The 20000-nt window shown below is 33.4% G+C and overlaps 1 protein-coding gene and 1 long non-coding RNA gene across 2 annotated transcripts in view; both read left to right on the forward strand.

Moving 5' to 3' along the window:
- The window catches only part of LOC128245686 (uncharacterized), a 10729-nt gene extending 9874 nt beyond the window's left edge, over positions 1–855 (forward strand). Inside the window, exons 3-4 of the mRNA XM_052963911.1 lie at positions 155–453; positions 687–855. Coding sequence (XP_052819871.1) covers positions 155–453; positions 687–815 — 428 coding nt within the window. The 3' untranslated portion in view covers positions 816–855. The remainder of the gene's footprint in view (positions 1–154; positions 454–686) is intronic.
- A 388-nt stretch (positions 856–1243) lies between these two features.
- On the forward strand, positions 1244–5731 carry LOC128203419 (uncharacterized). The gene is made up of 5 exons (XR_008255944.1): positions 1244–1536; positions 1779–2093; positions 2361–3156; positions 4213–4319; positions 4718–5731. It is a non-coding gene; the product is annotated as an uncharacterized LOC128203419 (long non-coding RNA).
- The last annotated feature ends 14269 nt before the right edge of the window (positions 5732–20000 follow it).

The following is a 20000-nucleotide window of genomic DNA, read 5'->3' on the forward strand; positions in this document are numbered from 1 at the left end:
AAAATCTGTTCATTCTTTGTTAAAATCTGACAATTCAAAAGTTTTTAATTTCCACTTTACAGAGTTGTTTGTGGTTATTGGCCCTGGGCAATCACAATTAAAAAGATCACTTTTTCCTGACATTTACGTAAATATAAAAAGTTATAATTAACAGATATTGTTGGAACATGTGGAGCTCTGGTGATTCTAAGTCCGGTTGTTCGCGGCGCCGTCATCAAACTTGGATATTTTCCGTCCGACTATTCTCTAGAGCACCAAACATACACGGGACGAAGATGGAAGAACGGCTTTAAGAAAATAGAGCTACGAACAGGGTCTTATGCAGAGAAAAACGTTTCTGAATATTTATACATATTGACTATATTTAGCTTTGGAGAAAAAAATGAAGGAACGTATACTATTAATTGCAAATCAGATAGCTACACACGAATTCTGTGCACCTTTATACTCCAGGTACCTTGCTGTTATTTCATCGTATATTCTGACCTTTAAATATTGTTTTTCTTTTTTGGGGATACATCAGCTTTAAATAAAAATGGGCTATATAAGTGTAAGTAGGATAATTGATGATTACAGATAATTAATGAATGGACAGTAATGTGATAAACAGTTTAGATTTGCATTTTTTTAAAAGATTATATGGTATTCCAATTGATTTAAATTGTTTGTTGTTGTTTTTTTTTCAGAGCGACCGAGCTATCCAGTTATCCATGGTCCAAACTCTACAGACTTTAACACAACAGAATGTATTTATGTTTATGCAGGCTCCGATATTTATTGCAAAACTAACAATGGAACAGAACCCGTACAAGTAGTTCTTTTACTGGGCAATGATTCATTTGTTCTTGCCGAAGGCGAACGGAAGAAAGGATTGTACCGAATCCATAACATTCATCAACAAATGAATGGACTGTTAAGACGGAATGTGACATGTCAGGTTTCTAATGCAGCCCTTAAAACACCCTATAAAGTGCACGGTATTCTATGTAACGTGGGTAAGCAAATAGGAGACACATAATGACAAGCTATGATGTGTTATTTTGTGGAGGTTAAAATTATTAGATCTTGTATAATATTGAATGCTGTTAAATTATTGTGTTTCATTTCCAGGAAAAGGTTACTTGCCCGTGCTAATAGTCCTGAATTCATTGATGAAGAACGCAGTAAAACAATATGTGAAATACACGTTGCCAAAGTATTATTGGCTGTTAAATTATTGTGTTTCAATTCCAGAGGAAGGTAACCTGCCCGTGCTTATAGTTCCTGAATTCCTTGATGGCGAAAATTCGACAACAATATGTGAAGTGCGCAATGCTATCCCCGCTTCGGAAATAAATGTTCACATTGACAGTGTATTACTAGCTGATGTTCTACAAACCGATTCATTTAATGGATCATCTCATACGTTTACAAGTTTAGCAAAGGTGACAAAGGCTAACAAAACGTGGAATGGAAAGGAAATGTGCTGCACCAGCAAAATTATATATGATATTGGTTTAAACGATAAGACAGTCTGCAAACACATTGATATGAAATGTAAGTTTAAGAGCGTAAAGATTGTGTAAAACACGCTTAATGGTAATGTATAGTAATGCTAAACGAGTTTATGCATAACAAATTAAACCCCCTTGGTAAATGTTTGTATTATTGTAAGATTCATACTTAATGCATCTTTCTCTCAGTGTGTATCATTAAAATTATATTCACATGATATATTTGTATTCTCTGAATTGAAAACAGTAACATTTATCTAAGAGTTTATCCTGTTCTGTTTTTAGATCCGCCGTCAGACCTTTCGATGTCCGTTGACAAAATACATGAATATAATAACAATGTTCATGTTTATTTATTAGACATTTCTTGTGAAACGAATGAATCAAATCCGCCTTGCACAATTGAATGGTCAAGTGGAACCGATAACTTGCAATACGTTCGACGAAGCAACTGGACAAATGGTGACAGTGGGAGGTACAGTTCTGTTTCCAACGTGCGTTTCAGTGTTACTAAAGACATGGCTGGGACAATTACATGTGCAACAAGATGCGATCACTTCAAATCTGATTTAAATACAAATTATACAGTATCTGTTCAAGGTACGCACTCAGTTTTATTTATTTGTCGTCTTTCGTTCACACTCTCAATCAAATGAGACTGCTATTTTTATGTCCTTTCTTCTTCCGAAGGGATCCGTATTTCGAATGTACTTATATATTAAAATATCTTTCATTCAAGGTGGTTTTCCACTTGTTACAGGAATACGATAAAAGCAATCTGAAAATGTATAATAAGTGATATTTTCTCTTAACTGTGTTTTCGTTTAACTCAGCAACTTTCTCAACAATTTCTACTCTACATTTCAGGTGACCCGACTCTGAATGTGAACACGACATCACCTGTTGGTATAAATCCCACTATTACAGTGACCGTCATATGTCATGTTGAAGACTACGATGCTAAAGGACAATGGACGCTTTGATGGAAAGATGAAAATAGCACTGTGATGAAGACTTGTAACAAAACGGATGAATGCCTGTTAACACTTCAATATGCGAGAGATGGCGAAAATATTTACACTTGCAACGCTTGGAAATCAAATGTGCTTCTGAGATATTTTTTGACTGTTATTAGCGCAAAAACAGATGGTTCGTAATTAGCAACTGAAAAATTGGTTACATGTTTAGCGGATGAAATACCTTTGATATATTTGTAAGATTTAACGATTTTATTTAAAACATAATAATGCAGGTAGCCAATCCCTCGAAAATGACATTCATACATTTTCGCCAACATACTTGTGCGTATAAATTAAGCCTGACTTAAGCACACTGCAAAACTACATATGCAACTCTGAATGAATCTCGATCTTTAATTGATTTAAACACTTTTCAAGGTTCGTTAGTTACTATAATATTGAATATAAAAAAATCAATTAATACATTGATAGATGGACGAAACAATATCATGATGAAACCGTAATAACCAAACTAGAGTACCTGTACAACAAATGTTATCTAATTGCAGAATCATTGACAACAAACCCTGCATTAGTTGTAACACAACAGTGTCATTCGGCCCTTTACGCCGTAGGTGGATTACTTCTAGGTTTACTTGTAACGACGTTTACCGGGCTTCTCTTTTGTAGATGCAAACCTCATGGTAATTGTTCAGATTGAAAATAATTAGATATTCAAATCACTAAAATTATTTTGCGGCCATTAATCACAATAAAATGTATTATTGACCATCTAATTCAGTAAATGGAAACTAAAGGTGTGCTATTTGTGATCGTCTGCTTCCAGTTGACATTGTTTAACTAAGGTAGACTCATGTTTATCTACCTGTTACAGAAGGCTAGTCATTCTCATTCAAATGTCCACTTTTCAGAAAAAAATTCTTTTGGGTATGTTACTCTATCTAGATAATATATGAATCGTGTGTTTCTACTCTTCTCAAATCAGCACAACTTGTCCCTTCATACCAAACATCATGATTGAAATTGGAGAAAATACAATCAGTTTGGCATTATTTGTAATGTAAATTAGCAGGACACTAGATCGAAGGGAAGAGAAACTTTATTAATCGATATTGCAAAACCAAAGTCACCAAATCGAGAATATAATGGAAGCTACAAAAACATGTTAATCAAACGAGCTCTAGAAATCCCATCGAAACACTTTGGCCATTTTCCATCGAAAACAGTCTCGGATGTACGCTGGTACTACTACTACTACTACTACTACTACTACTACTACTACTAATAATAATAATAAAAAAAATAATAATAATAATAATAATAATAATAATAATAATAATAATATTCCTCATAGTAAGTAAAATCCTAAGGTTTTACTGCTAAATACATTCGAGGTTGTGTTCGATGGAAAATGGCCGAGATATTCCTACTGCCAAGAAAAATATTGCTTTTTCTTTAATAACACATAAAAAGAAAGTTCTTTTTACACTGCACACATATACTCACTCCTAAGTTAATGTATATCAATAATTCTTGGAAATATTAGCAGTGCAATCAGAGAGATCAACTCAATTTATAATGCCATGGTTGAATATTGTTAACCTCACCATGTCCACAAAAGGAATAAAATACATGAATCGTTGACGTTCTCTTGAGTGCAATGACATAAAGATGAGTGACATAATAGTGTCGTTTCCTTTGCAAATACGAACATATATTCATTTATGTCTTTGAAACAGTGTATGAAACGCCATTACGCCCAAGTAGAACAGCAGTTAGGGAGCAAAGTTTACAAGTGTATGATGTTGTTCAGTCTGATGTGGAGACAACTACCCTCCACAATCTAGTAAGATTTCTTTGATTTATAACAATTAAATGTAATGTCTTTTAGGCTACGAACTATAAATTTTTGCACCTCTGTCACAATTTAAGTTTATCATTGTATGATAACGTTTTTAAAAACGGTTGAACCCATATTTAAATACATCTGACAAATAACCTTATATGATGCTTTCCGATTGTTTAAGAGCATTTATGTGATCTGAGTGAGGTATACTCGTAACACTTGATCGTAGCTGAAACATTCAATGGCTTAAAAATATTCGAGATAAAGAGGTTTCTTGCAACACGTGTGTAATTGTGTACCCGAAAGCCTTATTGTTTTAAATTTTTGAACAAGGATTAGGAATTTCAAAGAAGTGTTTATATTCTGTTTATTAAATACAGTTGTATTCACATTTGTAGAGAGGCGTGTCTGCAGGTGCTATCGAGAACGAACATGTACCATCACGTGTGGATATGGAAGAAAATGTTAGCCACTACGACTATGTGGACACAACATACGACCACAGAAACTGTCGGACAAACGCACCCGATGCAAACTATATCCACGCTATATAAAGCTTTTTGAGTATTCTATCTAAAGTTTTATCATATAGTCAGATTTTTGTATTTGGGAATTTTCGTAATAATTGTTTCGCTTACAGTTTAAGTGCTATCATTGTTAGAACGTGTATATCTATATTGTTCTTAATTGTTTGTTGTTTTATGTAGCTATCCAGATATACACGTAACGAAACGAGACTTGTAATTTATGTCTTAATTTTTGTTCTAAATTCTGTTGAGTTATTACTGATTAAGCCTCTCAAATAGCGGTTTCATATATTCAGTCGTTAGTTCGACGCTGTGCGATGTACATATGCTTTTAATCTCATGTAGTTTAAATGGTGTTGTTCCTTAAATGTTAAATTAAACAAAGCTGATGTAATTTTTTTAACACATTTATAGATCTTTTCATCAATAATAATATCTTCGTAGATGGACACCTTAACCACTAGGCAACACACATCCTCAAAATAGCATCGCAGAAACATGTAGATACAATGACATTTACATATGTTTTTATAATGTATAAGGCATGCCTTTCTAAATATCAGCATTAAAAGCCACCTTTGTGGTATGTCGTTGCATATATAACATTATTGCATACAAGGCTGTCTTAAATAAAATCAAATCTGACATGCCATTCCGAACTTGTGCTTGTATGCTTGTTGATATTCACATTTATCACATCCTCGTGCTTTCTTATATGTCATTTAAAACTGGCACTTGTAGGCTTGCTGATATACGTTCCTCGTGATATCTTACAAGTCATTCCAAACTGGTACTTATAGTCTTGCTGATATACACATTTGGTGACTTCCTCGTGCCAGTCATTCCAAACTGGTACTTATAGGCTTACTGATATTCACATTTGTTACTTCATCGTGCTATTCAATAGCGACAATAATTGTACTAATAAATATTTTGTTCGGATATTGTTCTCGCCTTGAGATTTGTCCATAACGTTCGATAAAACGAACTTGTACTTAAAACTTAAAACTAGGGATATATTTGCAAATGTATTCAATATATTGAAGACAGTTGTTTCATGTTCCTGCTGTTTAAACTGAAACTTCCGGGAGTCTTATTTGGACAATGTACGAACAGAAGTAAAATCTGTATCTAATTTCAGGCTTTAACTAATCAAACCTCCGAGTAACGAAAATCATGCGAGTAAATTGTGTTACAGTGCGGATACTCTGCGCCTATTCTAAAGATCCTACCTTAACATTAACCACCGGAGAATCCCGAATTTATGGGTTGAAGTGGGCTAATAAAACGCCATATTGTACGGCTGATGTACTTTAGCGATCACGTGATACTCCCCTGTGCGAAATGTACGCTGTTAGGTATACAAAGTGTTATTAAATATAACAAAAATTGTCATTGCATATAAAATTACAAACAGTTATTTAAAAACTGTTATTATGCTTTGTATGTGTCCCTTTAAAGTACGTTTAGTACTTCTAAAATATTTTATGGAATCTCAATACTCTCTGTGAAAAACTACTGAAACAAGCTCAGTAACCAAACCTTTACACATAAACCCCGTTTAATGGCACTGGGTAAACGCCAAAGAGAACACAAAAGCAAAAAAATCGTAAACAAGAACAATGGAACAACATCAAAAACTCCACAAACAGCACAGTGCATATAAATTATAGATAAAATCTAGGTATGTTTATCAAGGATTGTTAGGTACCGCCTTAGAACGGTCAGTTAAATGTTAATTTACTTTGGGTTTAAACCAGTTTACGTGCACAAACCTTACTCCTATCCCAACAATCGTAAAAGGTAAATCTTATCAAGTCTATTCAAGAACGTTATAACATCCAATCATTCTTAGTTGTGCTGTTTCTCATTTGTCTGAGAATGTTACCGCATATATGGGTATCCGTGTACCCGCGGAACGAGTATATTTTGTCATGTAGTCGAGGAAAATTTAAACACCTGGCTACCGACCATTACAACAATGCCATCTCATGAGCAATATTGTTTTATAAGGTGTTTTTCGTGAGCCTTATCGCCTACTGATTGTTTAAGTGAATACAAAGGGGTAGTTCCTCTTCATGCACTATTTCATATATGACTTTCGCCATCTTTGTGACTAAGCTTAAAAGAAAAGAGACGGCATTTCATATTTCAATTGAAATTTATTTAAGAAAAATAGGGAAGAAGGCGTATATTTACAAGGTTACGTCATGTTTAAAATATTCGAGTATCCGCGGGTTATTGACGAGGTAATTGACTAAAGGGTACCTCCGTTAAAAATTTCTACCCACTCATGCCCTTAATCTAGTTTTGAAAATTAATGTTGACAATGCATTTTGAGTAAACGTTGACCAATAAAAAGTAAAGGCTCAAGTTTTAGTTGCAAATTAAGCGTGTACAAATTGCGTCCTTAAAAACGCATTTGATTGTCTGCTTTTGAACGTTTTCAAAATGCCGATAGAAAAACACTTTCCTTTAACCATGTCAAATATTGCCGCTTACATGTAACAGTTATTAAACATCACCGTATACCGTTTACGTGTATACGTTCTTGAAGTGAGGTTTTTCGAAAGCACAAATTACATAAATTATAAAGTATACAAACTTCAGTATTGATTTAATCGGGAAATAGTGTAAACACTAAAAGTACCCATTTATTGCCGTTGTCATAAGCCGCATGGCATCGTTACAGCAAGTGCACGTAACGTACGTTCCTATCATTGAATGAAAAGAGCTCCTTCCCTGTAACACTGGTTTAAGAGTAATTCCGTTTTCATTAAACACACCAATTACAGTCGAATCACAAGACTTTAAGGTTTTCCGTTATAACTACTAAACACGTTTCTCCATATTCGGGCAAATCAATAAACTGCCTTTATGAAATATTACTAAAATGTAAGTGAATATAGTAAACAGTGCAAACTTGTTTTGCTCACTAAGTGCGTGTGGGTCATTGGGTCTATAACCTTGTCACTAGGAACGACTGCTGCTGACATAATGCGCATGCATGACAAGCTGTCGGACGGCTAGTGAAATGGCATCGATGTGAGATTTTCCTAGTACTTGTTTTAAGAATTATTCATCTATATAATTATATTTCTGCTCTATGAAAACATGTTTAATTTGACTGTTTGTAGTTGTAGGCTAGACGATGTTAACCTCGTTCAATCTTCGGTTCGCATTGGCAACTTTATCAGTGTGTGTATACCACGTGATATATTACGTCATAAATGCTACATCGAAAATTAACATTTTGCTTCGAATGAAGACTTAAAACAAAGATAACTTTTATTTTTTCATCATTTTAAATGAAACAAAGGGCAGTCTACGCCTCTTAAAGAGCCTCGTTTTCGTTTTACTACCTGAGTATAATAAGGTAATTAGATTTCTCAAACCTATTTCCAAAATTATGTTTTGACAGTGCAACGTCAGGCGGTGGTTTTGTGAAAAGGTTTGTTGAAGTGTTTTAGGAAACTAAAATCTCAATTAAACTCCGGTGAAAGACCGAAGATCTTTGTTTAAAGTCTTCATTCAAAGTAAAATGTTGCCTTTGGACGGAGCATTTATGACGCAATTTATCACTTAGTATACACACACTGTATATCAAAACATGACTAACGACAAAGTGCATACGCGTAAGTAAATTTTAATTTGTGCACATCTGTTCTTAAAAGACAAGTTGGTGAAACCTTTCTGAACGATATGTATACAAAAAAAGACAACAAACACATATATCATAGTTTCACATGTTTTGAATATCGCAAATAAAAAACAGCGAAAAACCTGATTAACCTTGGGAATGGGGGGGTAAACCGGTTTACTAGATCGCAAAATCACATTGTCCCGACATTGCACAATTCAACACAGGCTTGTTATAAGTCCGCATCAACTTGAATACAATAAAGAAAAAACACACTCACAGTCAAAAACTCGGTGTTGAATTTGTTGTAACCCTCTGAAAATACTTCGAGATTACGAACATTAGATATAACCGAAATACAAAACATGTCTCTACAAACTCTACACATTCAAAAAAGTTATATTGAGATATCAGAGATCGATATATCGAGTTTCGACTGTATTATTAACTTTAAGGGTTAAGTATTCAACGACAAGATACCTACACTTGCCTTAAGTGATAATGAATACAAACGAACTAACCATGCTGATTCTTTCCAGATACAAAACAAAAATACCTAAACACCCATCTAACACAAATCGTCTAAGATTTAAAGGTTTAAAACTCTGCTCTCATATGTATGTAATAATATGCACGAAAAGAGGCAGAATATATAATCAGATAATAACACAATTGTACTAAGTTTGGAAAAACAGGCAAGATAGCACGAGGAATGGTTAATGTAAATATCAGCAAGCCTACAGGTAAGAGAGCATGAGGAAGTGACTAATGTGTATATCAGCAAGCCTACAAGAACAAGTTTGGAATGACAGGTAAGAGAGCATGATGAAGTGACTAATGTGTATATCAGCAAGCCTACAAGAACAAGTTTGGAATAACATAAACGATAGCGCGAGAATGTGATCAAAGTAATATCTTATTCACCATTAGAGGAACCATTAAAGGAATAACACCATTTAAGGCACATGAGTATATTAGCATACGTACATCGCACAGCGTCCAGCTAACGACTGAATAAATAAAACCGATATTTGATTTAGACTGAATTTATTAAACATAAATTACAAGTAGCGTTGTGATTTACATCTACACATGTACCACTGCAAAACTAGTAAAGCTACATACGACAATACACAGTTAAGAACAATATGATACACACACATTCTAACAAAAAACGACGCTGAAATTGTCAGCAAAACCATAATGATTATGAGAATTCCAAAATACTAGAATCTGACTACATAGTAAATATTAAGATCGGATACTCAAATAGCATAGAAATTGTAAATATAATTTGCAATCGGGTGCGTTTGTTCGACAGTCTCGGTGGTCGGATAAGGTTTCCACATTTTCGTAGTGGCTAACATTTTCGTATAAACGGTCTTCGGTTTCTTCCATATTCAAAAGTGATGGTACATGTGTATTATCGATTGCACTGGCATACACATCACTCTACAAATGTTAATAAACTGTTTTCAATAAAATGAATATAAACACTTGCCACAAAATGCATGGTTAAAAGCCACTGACAATTTCAGCTACGATCGGTGTAACAATTATACCTCGTTCTGATCACGTGAATGCTCTTAACCAACCGAAAGGGTCATTTATGTAGACGGTGAGACGATGTATTTCAACAATAATCAATTGCAAGTTCACGGGTTCCAACGCTTTTTATTAACATTATGTCACAATGATATACTTAAATCGGGAATTCTAAGGTGTACCAATATACTTATTATACTTCATTACATTAGATTGTTATACATAACAGAAATCTTACTATGTTGTGAAGGGCAGTTGCATCCAAATTAGGTTGAACCACATCATGCACATGCAAATGTTGCTCTCTTACGACAGTTCTTCTTCGGCATAGATTCGTTTCAGACTCTGTATCAAATATATAAATAATTTTATTAATCATGTCTTCTTGGAACTTAAAACAAAATAAAACATTTGTAATTTGCTAAGGACTAGACGGCATTCATCTCAACGCCATTGCATACAAGTGAATGTCAACAATAAAATATTTTACTTCTTTTGTATGGTGAGATGAGCAATATTCAAATATAGCATTATAGAATTAGTTGATTCCTCTGATTGTATTGCTGATATTTCCAAGGATTATAGATGCATATTAACTTGGAGTATATGTGTGCAAAGACGTATGTTTTATTATTTTTTATCATTATTATTATATACCAGCATACATCCGAGGTTGTTTTAGAAGGAAAATGGCAGAAACGTTCCGATTAGATTTCTTGGTTGCTTTACATGTGGCTTTCGTTGTATAATCGATTTGGTGACATTGGTTTTGCAATATTAATTTAACGATTTTCTCTTCATTCGCTGTACATGTACTTTTGTTTGGTTATAAGGGTATTATTATTATATTCTTTCTTCCATCATTTAATGCATTTATTACATTTCTTATATTTAATATAATGCCAACTGACGTACTTTGATTATAAATTAAAAAAGCCAACAACAATCAGATTAGGTTGAGCTTCATACAGATTTGCACCATGTAGTTTTGCAGTTTGCTTAAGACATTCTTAATAAGCACATTGAAAGTAGTGATCTCATTTAATTCACGTGTCTTCATGTTATCTGCGGATTGCATTGACTCCGTAAAACATCTCAATATATTGACATTGTTAAGAGACATTTGGTTGGAAATTTTCTCCTATTTGGAGAGTATAAATCACAAAAATAAACCACAGTCGTCTACTGTGTGGATTTTACCATTTTTTTCAAAGAACTTGCTCTCTCAAGGTGCATTTTATAGCACCACAATGTTAACCAATTCGAATGTAGGTGCATTTTACATAACTATTATGTCCAATTGAACCGTTTTGGTATATTTGATTATTTAATTGTACTCATTATTCAGTTGCATGAAATGAATGTTCAACTAAAATAAGATCGACAGAATGCCATACGTTTCTAACATTTAACTACTTTATTCAACCTCGAAACCGATCAAACATAGATTTAACTTACCTTTCATAGTGATGTTTTTTGCATACTGACACATCTGTAAAATCAATATTGTACGTGCTTTTCCTGGGTGCAGCACATTTGCTTTCCATTCCATGTTTTGTTAGCGTTTGCAATCGTTGCTGTGCTGGTAAACGTATGAGAAGATATATGAAATAAATCAATTTGTTGAACATCTGCTAGCAAGACGTTGTCAATGTGAAATTCTATAACCGGAGCTGGAATAGCATTGCGCACTTCACAAATTGATGTAAAACTTTCTCCATGAAGGAATGCGGGAACTGTGAGAACAGGCAGGCTTCCTTTCTCTGGAAATAAAACACAATGAATTAACAGCATTCGATAGAATATACGATCCAACAATTTTAACCTCTACAAATCAACGAATCAAAGCTTTTAAGTATGCATATCCTACTTGCATACCTACGTAACATAGAATGCCATGCACTTCGTAAGGTGTTTCAAGGGCTGCGTTAGAAACCTGACATGTCACATTCCGTCTTGACAGTCCCGCTATTTGTTGATGGACGTTATTGATTCGGTACAACCCTCTGTTCCGTTCGCTTTCAGCAAGAACAAATGAATCATGTCCCAGTATGAGTAATACTTTAACGGGTTTTGATCCATAGTTAGTTTTGCAATATACATCGGAGCTTGCATACACATAAATGCATTCTGTTGTTTTAAAGTCGGAGTACTGTGGACCGAGGACTGGATAACTCGGTCGCTCTGAAAAATAACACAACTCAATAAAATCATTTTGCATATAACAAAACATTTTCAAGTGCTGATGAAAATGTACTTTACATTACTGCTTATGTAATTATTATTGTTACATTTATATTACTCATGTTTTAATTTCAATCATACATAATAAACTAATTGCCGAAATTCTTGATGAATTACAATTAAGGTACCTGAAATATAAAGCTGCACAGGTTCCGTGCTATCCACTGTATTGCACTCTAAACTATATGCTACTTCGTCTCTTTCATTAAAGCGGAATATTGTTAATATGTACAAATATTCAGATACCAATTCCTCTACATAAAGACGGCCTTTGTGAAACTGTATTTTTTCGATGTTTTTCTTCCATAATCGTCTATGTAATGTATATGGCGATATAGCAGCGTCAGATGGAAAATATCCCAGTTTGTCGTCGGCGCCGCGAACAACCGGGCTAAGAAGAACGAGAGCCCCACATTGGCGAGGAATATCTGTATATTATAACGTAAATAATGTATTATTATAACAAAACATTTGTCAACCTGATGTTAATTTATCTAGGTTTTTGTTAAATTGAATTATTTATACTGAGTTCCCAATAGCGTTTGTAATTTATTTATACGATATGTTTGTCCAAGGCACAGCCTTTGAAATCTGGCACTATATTGGATATCCCTTTATTCCTCATATTTTGTAAAGATATTTAAAATAACTGTCTCTCTCTTTTCCATGATAAGATATATATTCGATACATGTACGACCATGAAAAAAATACAAAACCATTTTATTTCTGCCACTCTGGACAAAGCCATCATTATTCGTATTAGTATAATTAAGCTTTTATTGACACTGCTGAATAAACTTATTTGTCCTCATGTTGTCACGTTGGTATGACCTGAGTGTAATAACGATATTTGTTGTTGATAGCAAAAACAATACGCAATATACACCTTAACACCTTAATTCTAAGAGGCTTCGAATAAAACCCAATTAAAAAACAATGAGTAAACAAAAATGTACTAAACCCTTTAAATTTTACTTTGATAATAAGTGTGGAGCATAATATTGGTTAATATCTTGAAATTTAAGTCGTTATTTACCCGTCATATTTAAATGTATTAAGCGTGTTCTTATTGTTTTGTTTGTTGAACATCCGGCGTAGAATTCAGATCCGTTGTATTCATTCAAAGCGTTCCAATCCAAAAAGAATGACCCATTCTCCGAATATCTTGTAACATTTGGTCCATTCATTGTTTGAAATCGTGTGCCACCTTCCATTATGTATTTCCATTCTACCTCACATCTCCAAGGGTAGAACGGTGTTACTTCCAGAGTTACCTCCCTGTTCACAAAAACTGGCCCGACCAAAGATATCGTTCCATACTTGTTCTCTGCTGCACAGAAGTAACCAATAAGAGCTGAAATATTGGATGGGAGCCATAATGTATCCACGAAGATTGCACATGATGAATGAATGGAATATTCATATCGTTAATTTAATCAACGCAGGAGGTAGGGTTTGCAATTGAAAAAAACACACACGTCAGGAATCGATATTCAACCCGACATTAAAATAAAACAACAACACGTAAAATAGCAATGCCCGACTTTTGACCATGATTGCCATACAGATCGATGCTAATTCAAAATATAGCAGGCTCGTCATTTAGCTCGTCTGTCTCTTCGATTGTTGACTGTATTAGTCATAAAGGTCCTTAGACGAGTTCTAAAACCGATTTCAAAAAAATGTAGCAATTGCATAGAGAATACTAGTTGTTTCAGTTTAAGTTTTGCAATATATTTCACCGATTAAGCACCAAAAGTAATATGCCACGGATGGCTATGCCATGAGCGAAATACTTTTGTTATACGTGTTGCATTCTTAAACTGATACAAACAAGTGTTCTTTTCATTCCATAATTTTACAATTGCATTGTATTTCGGCATTGAAGAGTTTATGTAACTATTTTAAAAATGAAAAGGGTAAACTCTGAGAAACTACTGAATTTATTTTTTCGATTAGCTCACTGTTTCAAACGGTGAGATTATCGAGATATATTCTACAGTTATATTTCAATAAACCAATGAAAAGCAGGAAATAAAACTACTTTCGGTCTTACCACAACTTCTAGTACTCGTCGTCTTCTCTACATGTTTACCACAGGTCCTCATCCAAGAATAAAGAACGCGAAAACTAAAAAACTACAATATTGACACAACTTATATAATATTTGTTGTTAGAAAACCAACGGAACAACTTACCGAAGCCAGAAATCAAATGATACCGACAATAATTGTCAATACAAGTGCGCGTTTATGTACGGCAATGCAAGAATCAGAGGCATCAAATTCATAAATGGTGGTAGCCAGGAATGTGTCATCAACTAGTTCTATCATACGAAGATTCAACTCCGCAGTGTTTCATTAAAAATAATCGTCCAAAAGTCGCAATTGTTTTAAAGGAGTCACAAAAGTATATGTAACCACACAATACAATAACCACACAATATCATTTTATCGCTGGTGGTTGCACTTTGACTTTTAGCGGACAATGACCGGCAATGATAAGTTTCGAAACACAATGCATGAGGAAAAAAATTAAAGCATTTCATTAATCACGGTTGAACAAATCATGCAATGAAACTATAGGAATTTAGCTGGATTAAACAACAACTAGATGTATGTTAATAATTACAAGTCACAACTGACAATTTCCACACGAGGATTACAACGCCACAAGGCAAAATACGAAGATTCCATAACCATTTAAAGGTTAATATAAATTTGTTGAAACTGTGTTCGAGTTACCGTTTGGACGATTTGTGAATCAAATATTTCATATTGAATGGTGTTAAACCGGTTAACATGATAATATATCCAAGTTTTGTCCCAGCTTTTATGAATTACTCAAATAAAATGTGTTAATCTTTTATGAAAATGTATAGTTTAGAATACAATATTTTAATCGTAACATATTCCCATTGAAAAATGATTTTGAAAAGTAATTATCCGATGATTTTTTCAAAATACAATACTCTATGCTCTTGACCTTTTGGCTAGTTTACTGCAGCCAATTGTATAAAACTTGGTTAAAGTGTCTACATGTTATCTTTTGGTTAGGTTACATATTTAAATGATTTGATTGGTTTATAGTAATTATCGGATAAATATTGACCAATCAATAAACCGTTTGACTAACTTTGACCAAACCAAAGAATTATCCGCTTTTATACAATCGGCTGCTGATGGATATAAAAGCGGAGTACTGTCAAACCTATATAGATATACTTATGCCTTGTATGATTGTGTGTCCATTGCTTTGATCTATATTTTAAACGATACATCGGATTCGCTACAAGAAGGCGAAGATTAACCGTTCAATAACTAGTATGCGGATAGATTTCCTCTCTGTAACTTTTAATGCACACTAGCTACTAAAAGTTGACCTTTACAACATGTGGCAACATCAGTTACCTCACCCACTTCGCTCGTAACTGATGTGAATTGCTTGTATATTATTGTAAAAACTTGTGTTATTGGTCCTGAAACTATAATCAAATATCTACGATAATGTCGATTAATAATAAGCTCTGCAGCTTTTGGAAAAATAGTGTGTGTTTTATTTTTAAAACAATCGTAGACCTAATGTAAAAGTAAGCCAATGAATGAGGCAAATATTTATTTTAAATTGAAATTGGTTGATTTCTTGCAGTCTTAAACAAGAAACTGCAATGGCAACTATATCCCTGAATGTCTGACTCTATCCTACGGAGAGTGATGAGCATCAGCTTTAGTGATTTTTAATTTGTGCAAACGTATGCTAGAATGACTTATCAAATGTTGGCATTAAAAGCTAAATTGCTATTATCCATTTTAATTTCAAAATTACATATAGCATCATTAACCACGAATACAGAAAAAGTTTCATTTATTTTCTATTTTGATATATGTGGTAACCTTGTTGCCCATATCAGTACTTTTAAAGAAGTGGAAATAGAGGTTTAATCCCTTATGTGGTTTACACTCCTTTAATTCACTGACAGTAATACAATTACAATTTTAAATAATTATTACCCGACAACACTACCCAGATGCTGACGTCAAGGATATTCGTTTTCGGAACGTCTTGTGAAATCTGGGTCACCTTCATATGGCGATGGTTGACTTTGATTTATGTTAAAATACATGCATAATTGTTAATATTAATGTCGCTTAATAATCAACGTACAATACTACTTTAATATTGTCCAAAAACAATACATGTTAGTGTTAGAGATGGTGGCACATGGATACTGACTAATTTAAATATTTATTTGAATAGGCGTATCATATGTGTCTTCCACCGCATGTTATATATACACCACAATTGCATTTGTTTAGATTTTAACAGATTGGCTTTCATGAAATGTGATAACAATAAGAAATGCACTTGAAATGAAAGTTATGAAAAATAATTAGCGTAGCTCAGATTCATCACTACCAGTGTCCCGGGATTCTGAGGATAACAACGTCAGGTGCTTCCGACAGGTCAACATGCGTTTTTAGGCAAAAAGGTATATAATAATCCAAAATACATGTCACTTTCAATCAGAAATTGATTAACGGTTGAAAAAAAGAAAGATTTTATTAGTTAATTATTCAGCTTAAGTGGTATTAAAAAACACACTGTTCGTTTCACTAGTCTATTTCCGGTTTCAAATCACGTGATTATGTCTCTTTGGGATCCCTTCGAAATATAGTAAGTACTGACCCTGAAGCCAAATAACAATATTATCATTGTCGTAATATAATTCATGGAAAGTTGTATTTAGCTGACATTAACTGATTAAACATGTTTGGTACATTTATAATATGTTTTGAATTGAAAGTGATGTCATCAAACAACAACAACTAATTTAATTGAGTTTGATGTTGCTTTTCTTCAAACTGTTCCAAACAAGAACATTTGAACAAAAAAATCATAGTAGTAGAAATACTTGCAAACAAATTATTGTCATGAACAAACTCAGTATTTGTAAACCACAAGATAAGTGACGTCATAATGCTACGTCGGACGGCAATATTTTGCTTTACATAAGGACAAAGGTAACTTTTTATTTTTTCATTACTTTTAATGAAACATAGCGCAGTCTACCTTGCTTACGGTGCCATACCTCCGGTATTTACCAGAGTTTGATTAGGGGTGTAGTCTTTCCAAACACTTCGACAAACCTGTTTAGAATTTACTTTTTGACAGTGCTATGTCAGACGGCCTTTTCTATTTTCTTATTGTTTTCATTGTTTTGAATGCTTGTGTATCATATTTTGCAAATCAACATTAACTTTGAATTTTGTTGTTTCAAAACATAAAAGTGTAAGTTTTGTTTTATATCACTGAATGTGGCAAAAGTCGACGTGAATTTAGAAAAAAGCTACGTTTGAAGGCTATTTTGCAAAAATTACATAGCTTACATCCAGCTATTTTCGACAAGAGTGATCACTGCGTTTGAAATTGGGCTTGTCACTGTAGTTTCCATAGGCATTGTATGATAAGTTCCCCTGCTCATTGCTTGATCAGGCAATAGTTGTCCGTCAACGATTATTTATTAAACAACTTGGTCAATATCGGTTTAGCTGGTCCATTATCATAGTTATTCCTGAATAATTCTGACAATGAGACGTAAAGAAAATATTTTTTAAAAGATGTCCAAGCAGACAGAATTCATAAAGCTTTATATCAATGTTTTTATGCGTTTTTATTTAGTTAAATTGGTCAGTTTTTAAATTCGAATATATTTTATATTTTTCCAATACATTTTAAATCTTATATAATTTTTTATATAAAAAACTGATTAAACACCATATTTTTTGTTAAAACTATTAAACTTTGAAAAACAGCGCTATTAAATGGAACTCCAATAAAATACATAAATACGTCTAAACAAATTGTTTTCATACAAAAACTTATGAAAAAATAAATGTTGTCACGTGCTTTTTGTCATCATCATCATCATCATCATCATCATCATCATCATCATCATCATCATCATCATCATCATCATCATCACGTGATATGTGTGACTCCAGCAAAGGGAAGTAACCGATGTAAGAGCTTGCTACAAGCCAAGTAGCCAAAGAGGAAAACAACGAAAGCAAAGCTTATAATGTTTCTCTCCGGATAGTTTTACTTACGCAAATAAAGAATTGTTTGAGCAATGTATGAATATGATGATAGAAGGTTATCAATCGAAATAAACTAGAGACAATGGCAAGAAAACGAAAAGGAGAAGGAACCTTATCACATAAAAAGCTAGTTTTGTCAAGACAATAAACATATATAAGTAGAAGATGGATGTTCGAGACGAATAATAAAACAAATGATGTCCATTCAAGATCTGGAAAAGGAAAAAGGTGCTGATGTTTCAGATATGGAAAGCTACTTTTTGAGCAGCTTTAGTTGTGATATTTACATAGTTCGCCAATATTCAACACATATAATACTCGAATGCCATGCTATTGAATATTAAACAAATACAAATTCAACATCTTAAACAGTTGCTACCAGAGTTATGAGGTGCACACAAAGTTTAAACAAATACAACATGAAATATCTTAAACGTTAGCAGGGTTATAGTTTGCACTTAATATGCACTTACTATACACTCATTTGAAATAATCATAGTGGTTAATATAAAAGTGCAGACATGATACAAACTGCATATAAAACACATGCAAGCTGAACTATTTAACCTAAAATTCAGTTTATTTATATTTAGATACCAAAAATCTTAATGCATTACAAATACTAACTATGCTATAAAAGAAATAGAAGTTTAGATGGTTCAAATATTAGACAAATACGCCTTGAAAATGAATATGTTTTTTTTCTTCAAATTTTGAACAAATACACAATGCTTTTAATCAACAAAACTCATTAACGTATAACATAAAGCAACTCCATTTTCTACACCTTCTGAGGCTTCAAATGCATGGAAAGAATGCGTTCGTATCCTTCGAACAGATTAGCAGGTATACTTTTGTGGTGATTGCTTTCGTTTTAAGAAAGAACAAAACATGTTGCTTAGGATGAACTCTTTACCATTGCAAACTATTATTCCTTCAAATTCAAGAAAAAAATGAAATGTTGATACTTTACCACCCACCCTGTATTGCGGAAGGCATCGTAATAGAATGTACATGTTTGCCAACAATAACAAAAATTTATAGTTATTTGTTTGCGAATGATTTCACCTGTTCACCATTTGTTTTTTTGAAAATATGAACTCTAACCTATCTGAATATGTAGGTGAAATTATATCAAAAGTCACAAAAACACTATTTTCATATAAAAACAGCAAAAAACCGTTTCAAGATTTTACCATTGTTGTTAAAAAGTTTAGTGGGTTTATGCACAGTTAAAGATCTACTCCAAGTCAACTTTTTGTTAGTCAGAGCCGTTATAACATGAACTCCCGCCCTAAAATCATATACAACGACCGACGAGATGGGACACTGGTGTAGTTCCATCCTCACTAAGCAATTGACTTCTGAGAATGAGTCTGTCAAATAACCTTCACAAATACTCCAGATATTCAATGTACGATGTCTGGGACTTGGGATGCCTGGTGACCCCATATTATTTTGATACTGTTTACAACAGTAGAGAAAACAATGTAACAAACATTTTTTGCTTGGAAATTTTTTCTTTGACGTATTATTCCGTATGCCAGTAATCAGCATACAATGGTAGCAAAAATATATAAGGTCACGTGGCATTTAAATCAATCATTGTTACCATTGACTCGTTGA

Source organism: Mya arenaria, chromosome 9, assembly GCF_026914265.1.
Source record: "Mya arenaria isolate MELC-2E11 chromosome 9, ASM2691426v1".
Taxonomy (NCBI): Eukaryota; Metazoa; Mollusca; class Bivalvia; order Myida; family Myidae; genus Mya; species Mya arenaria.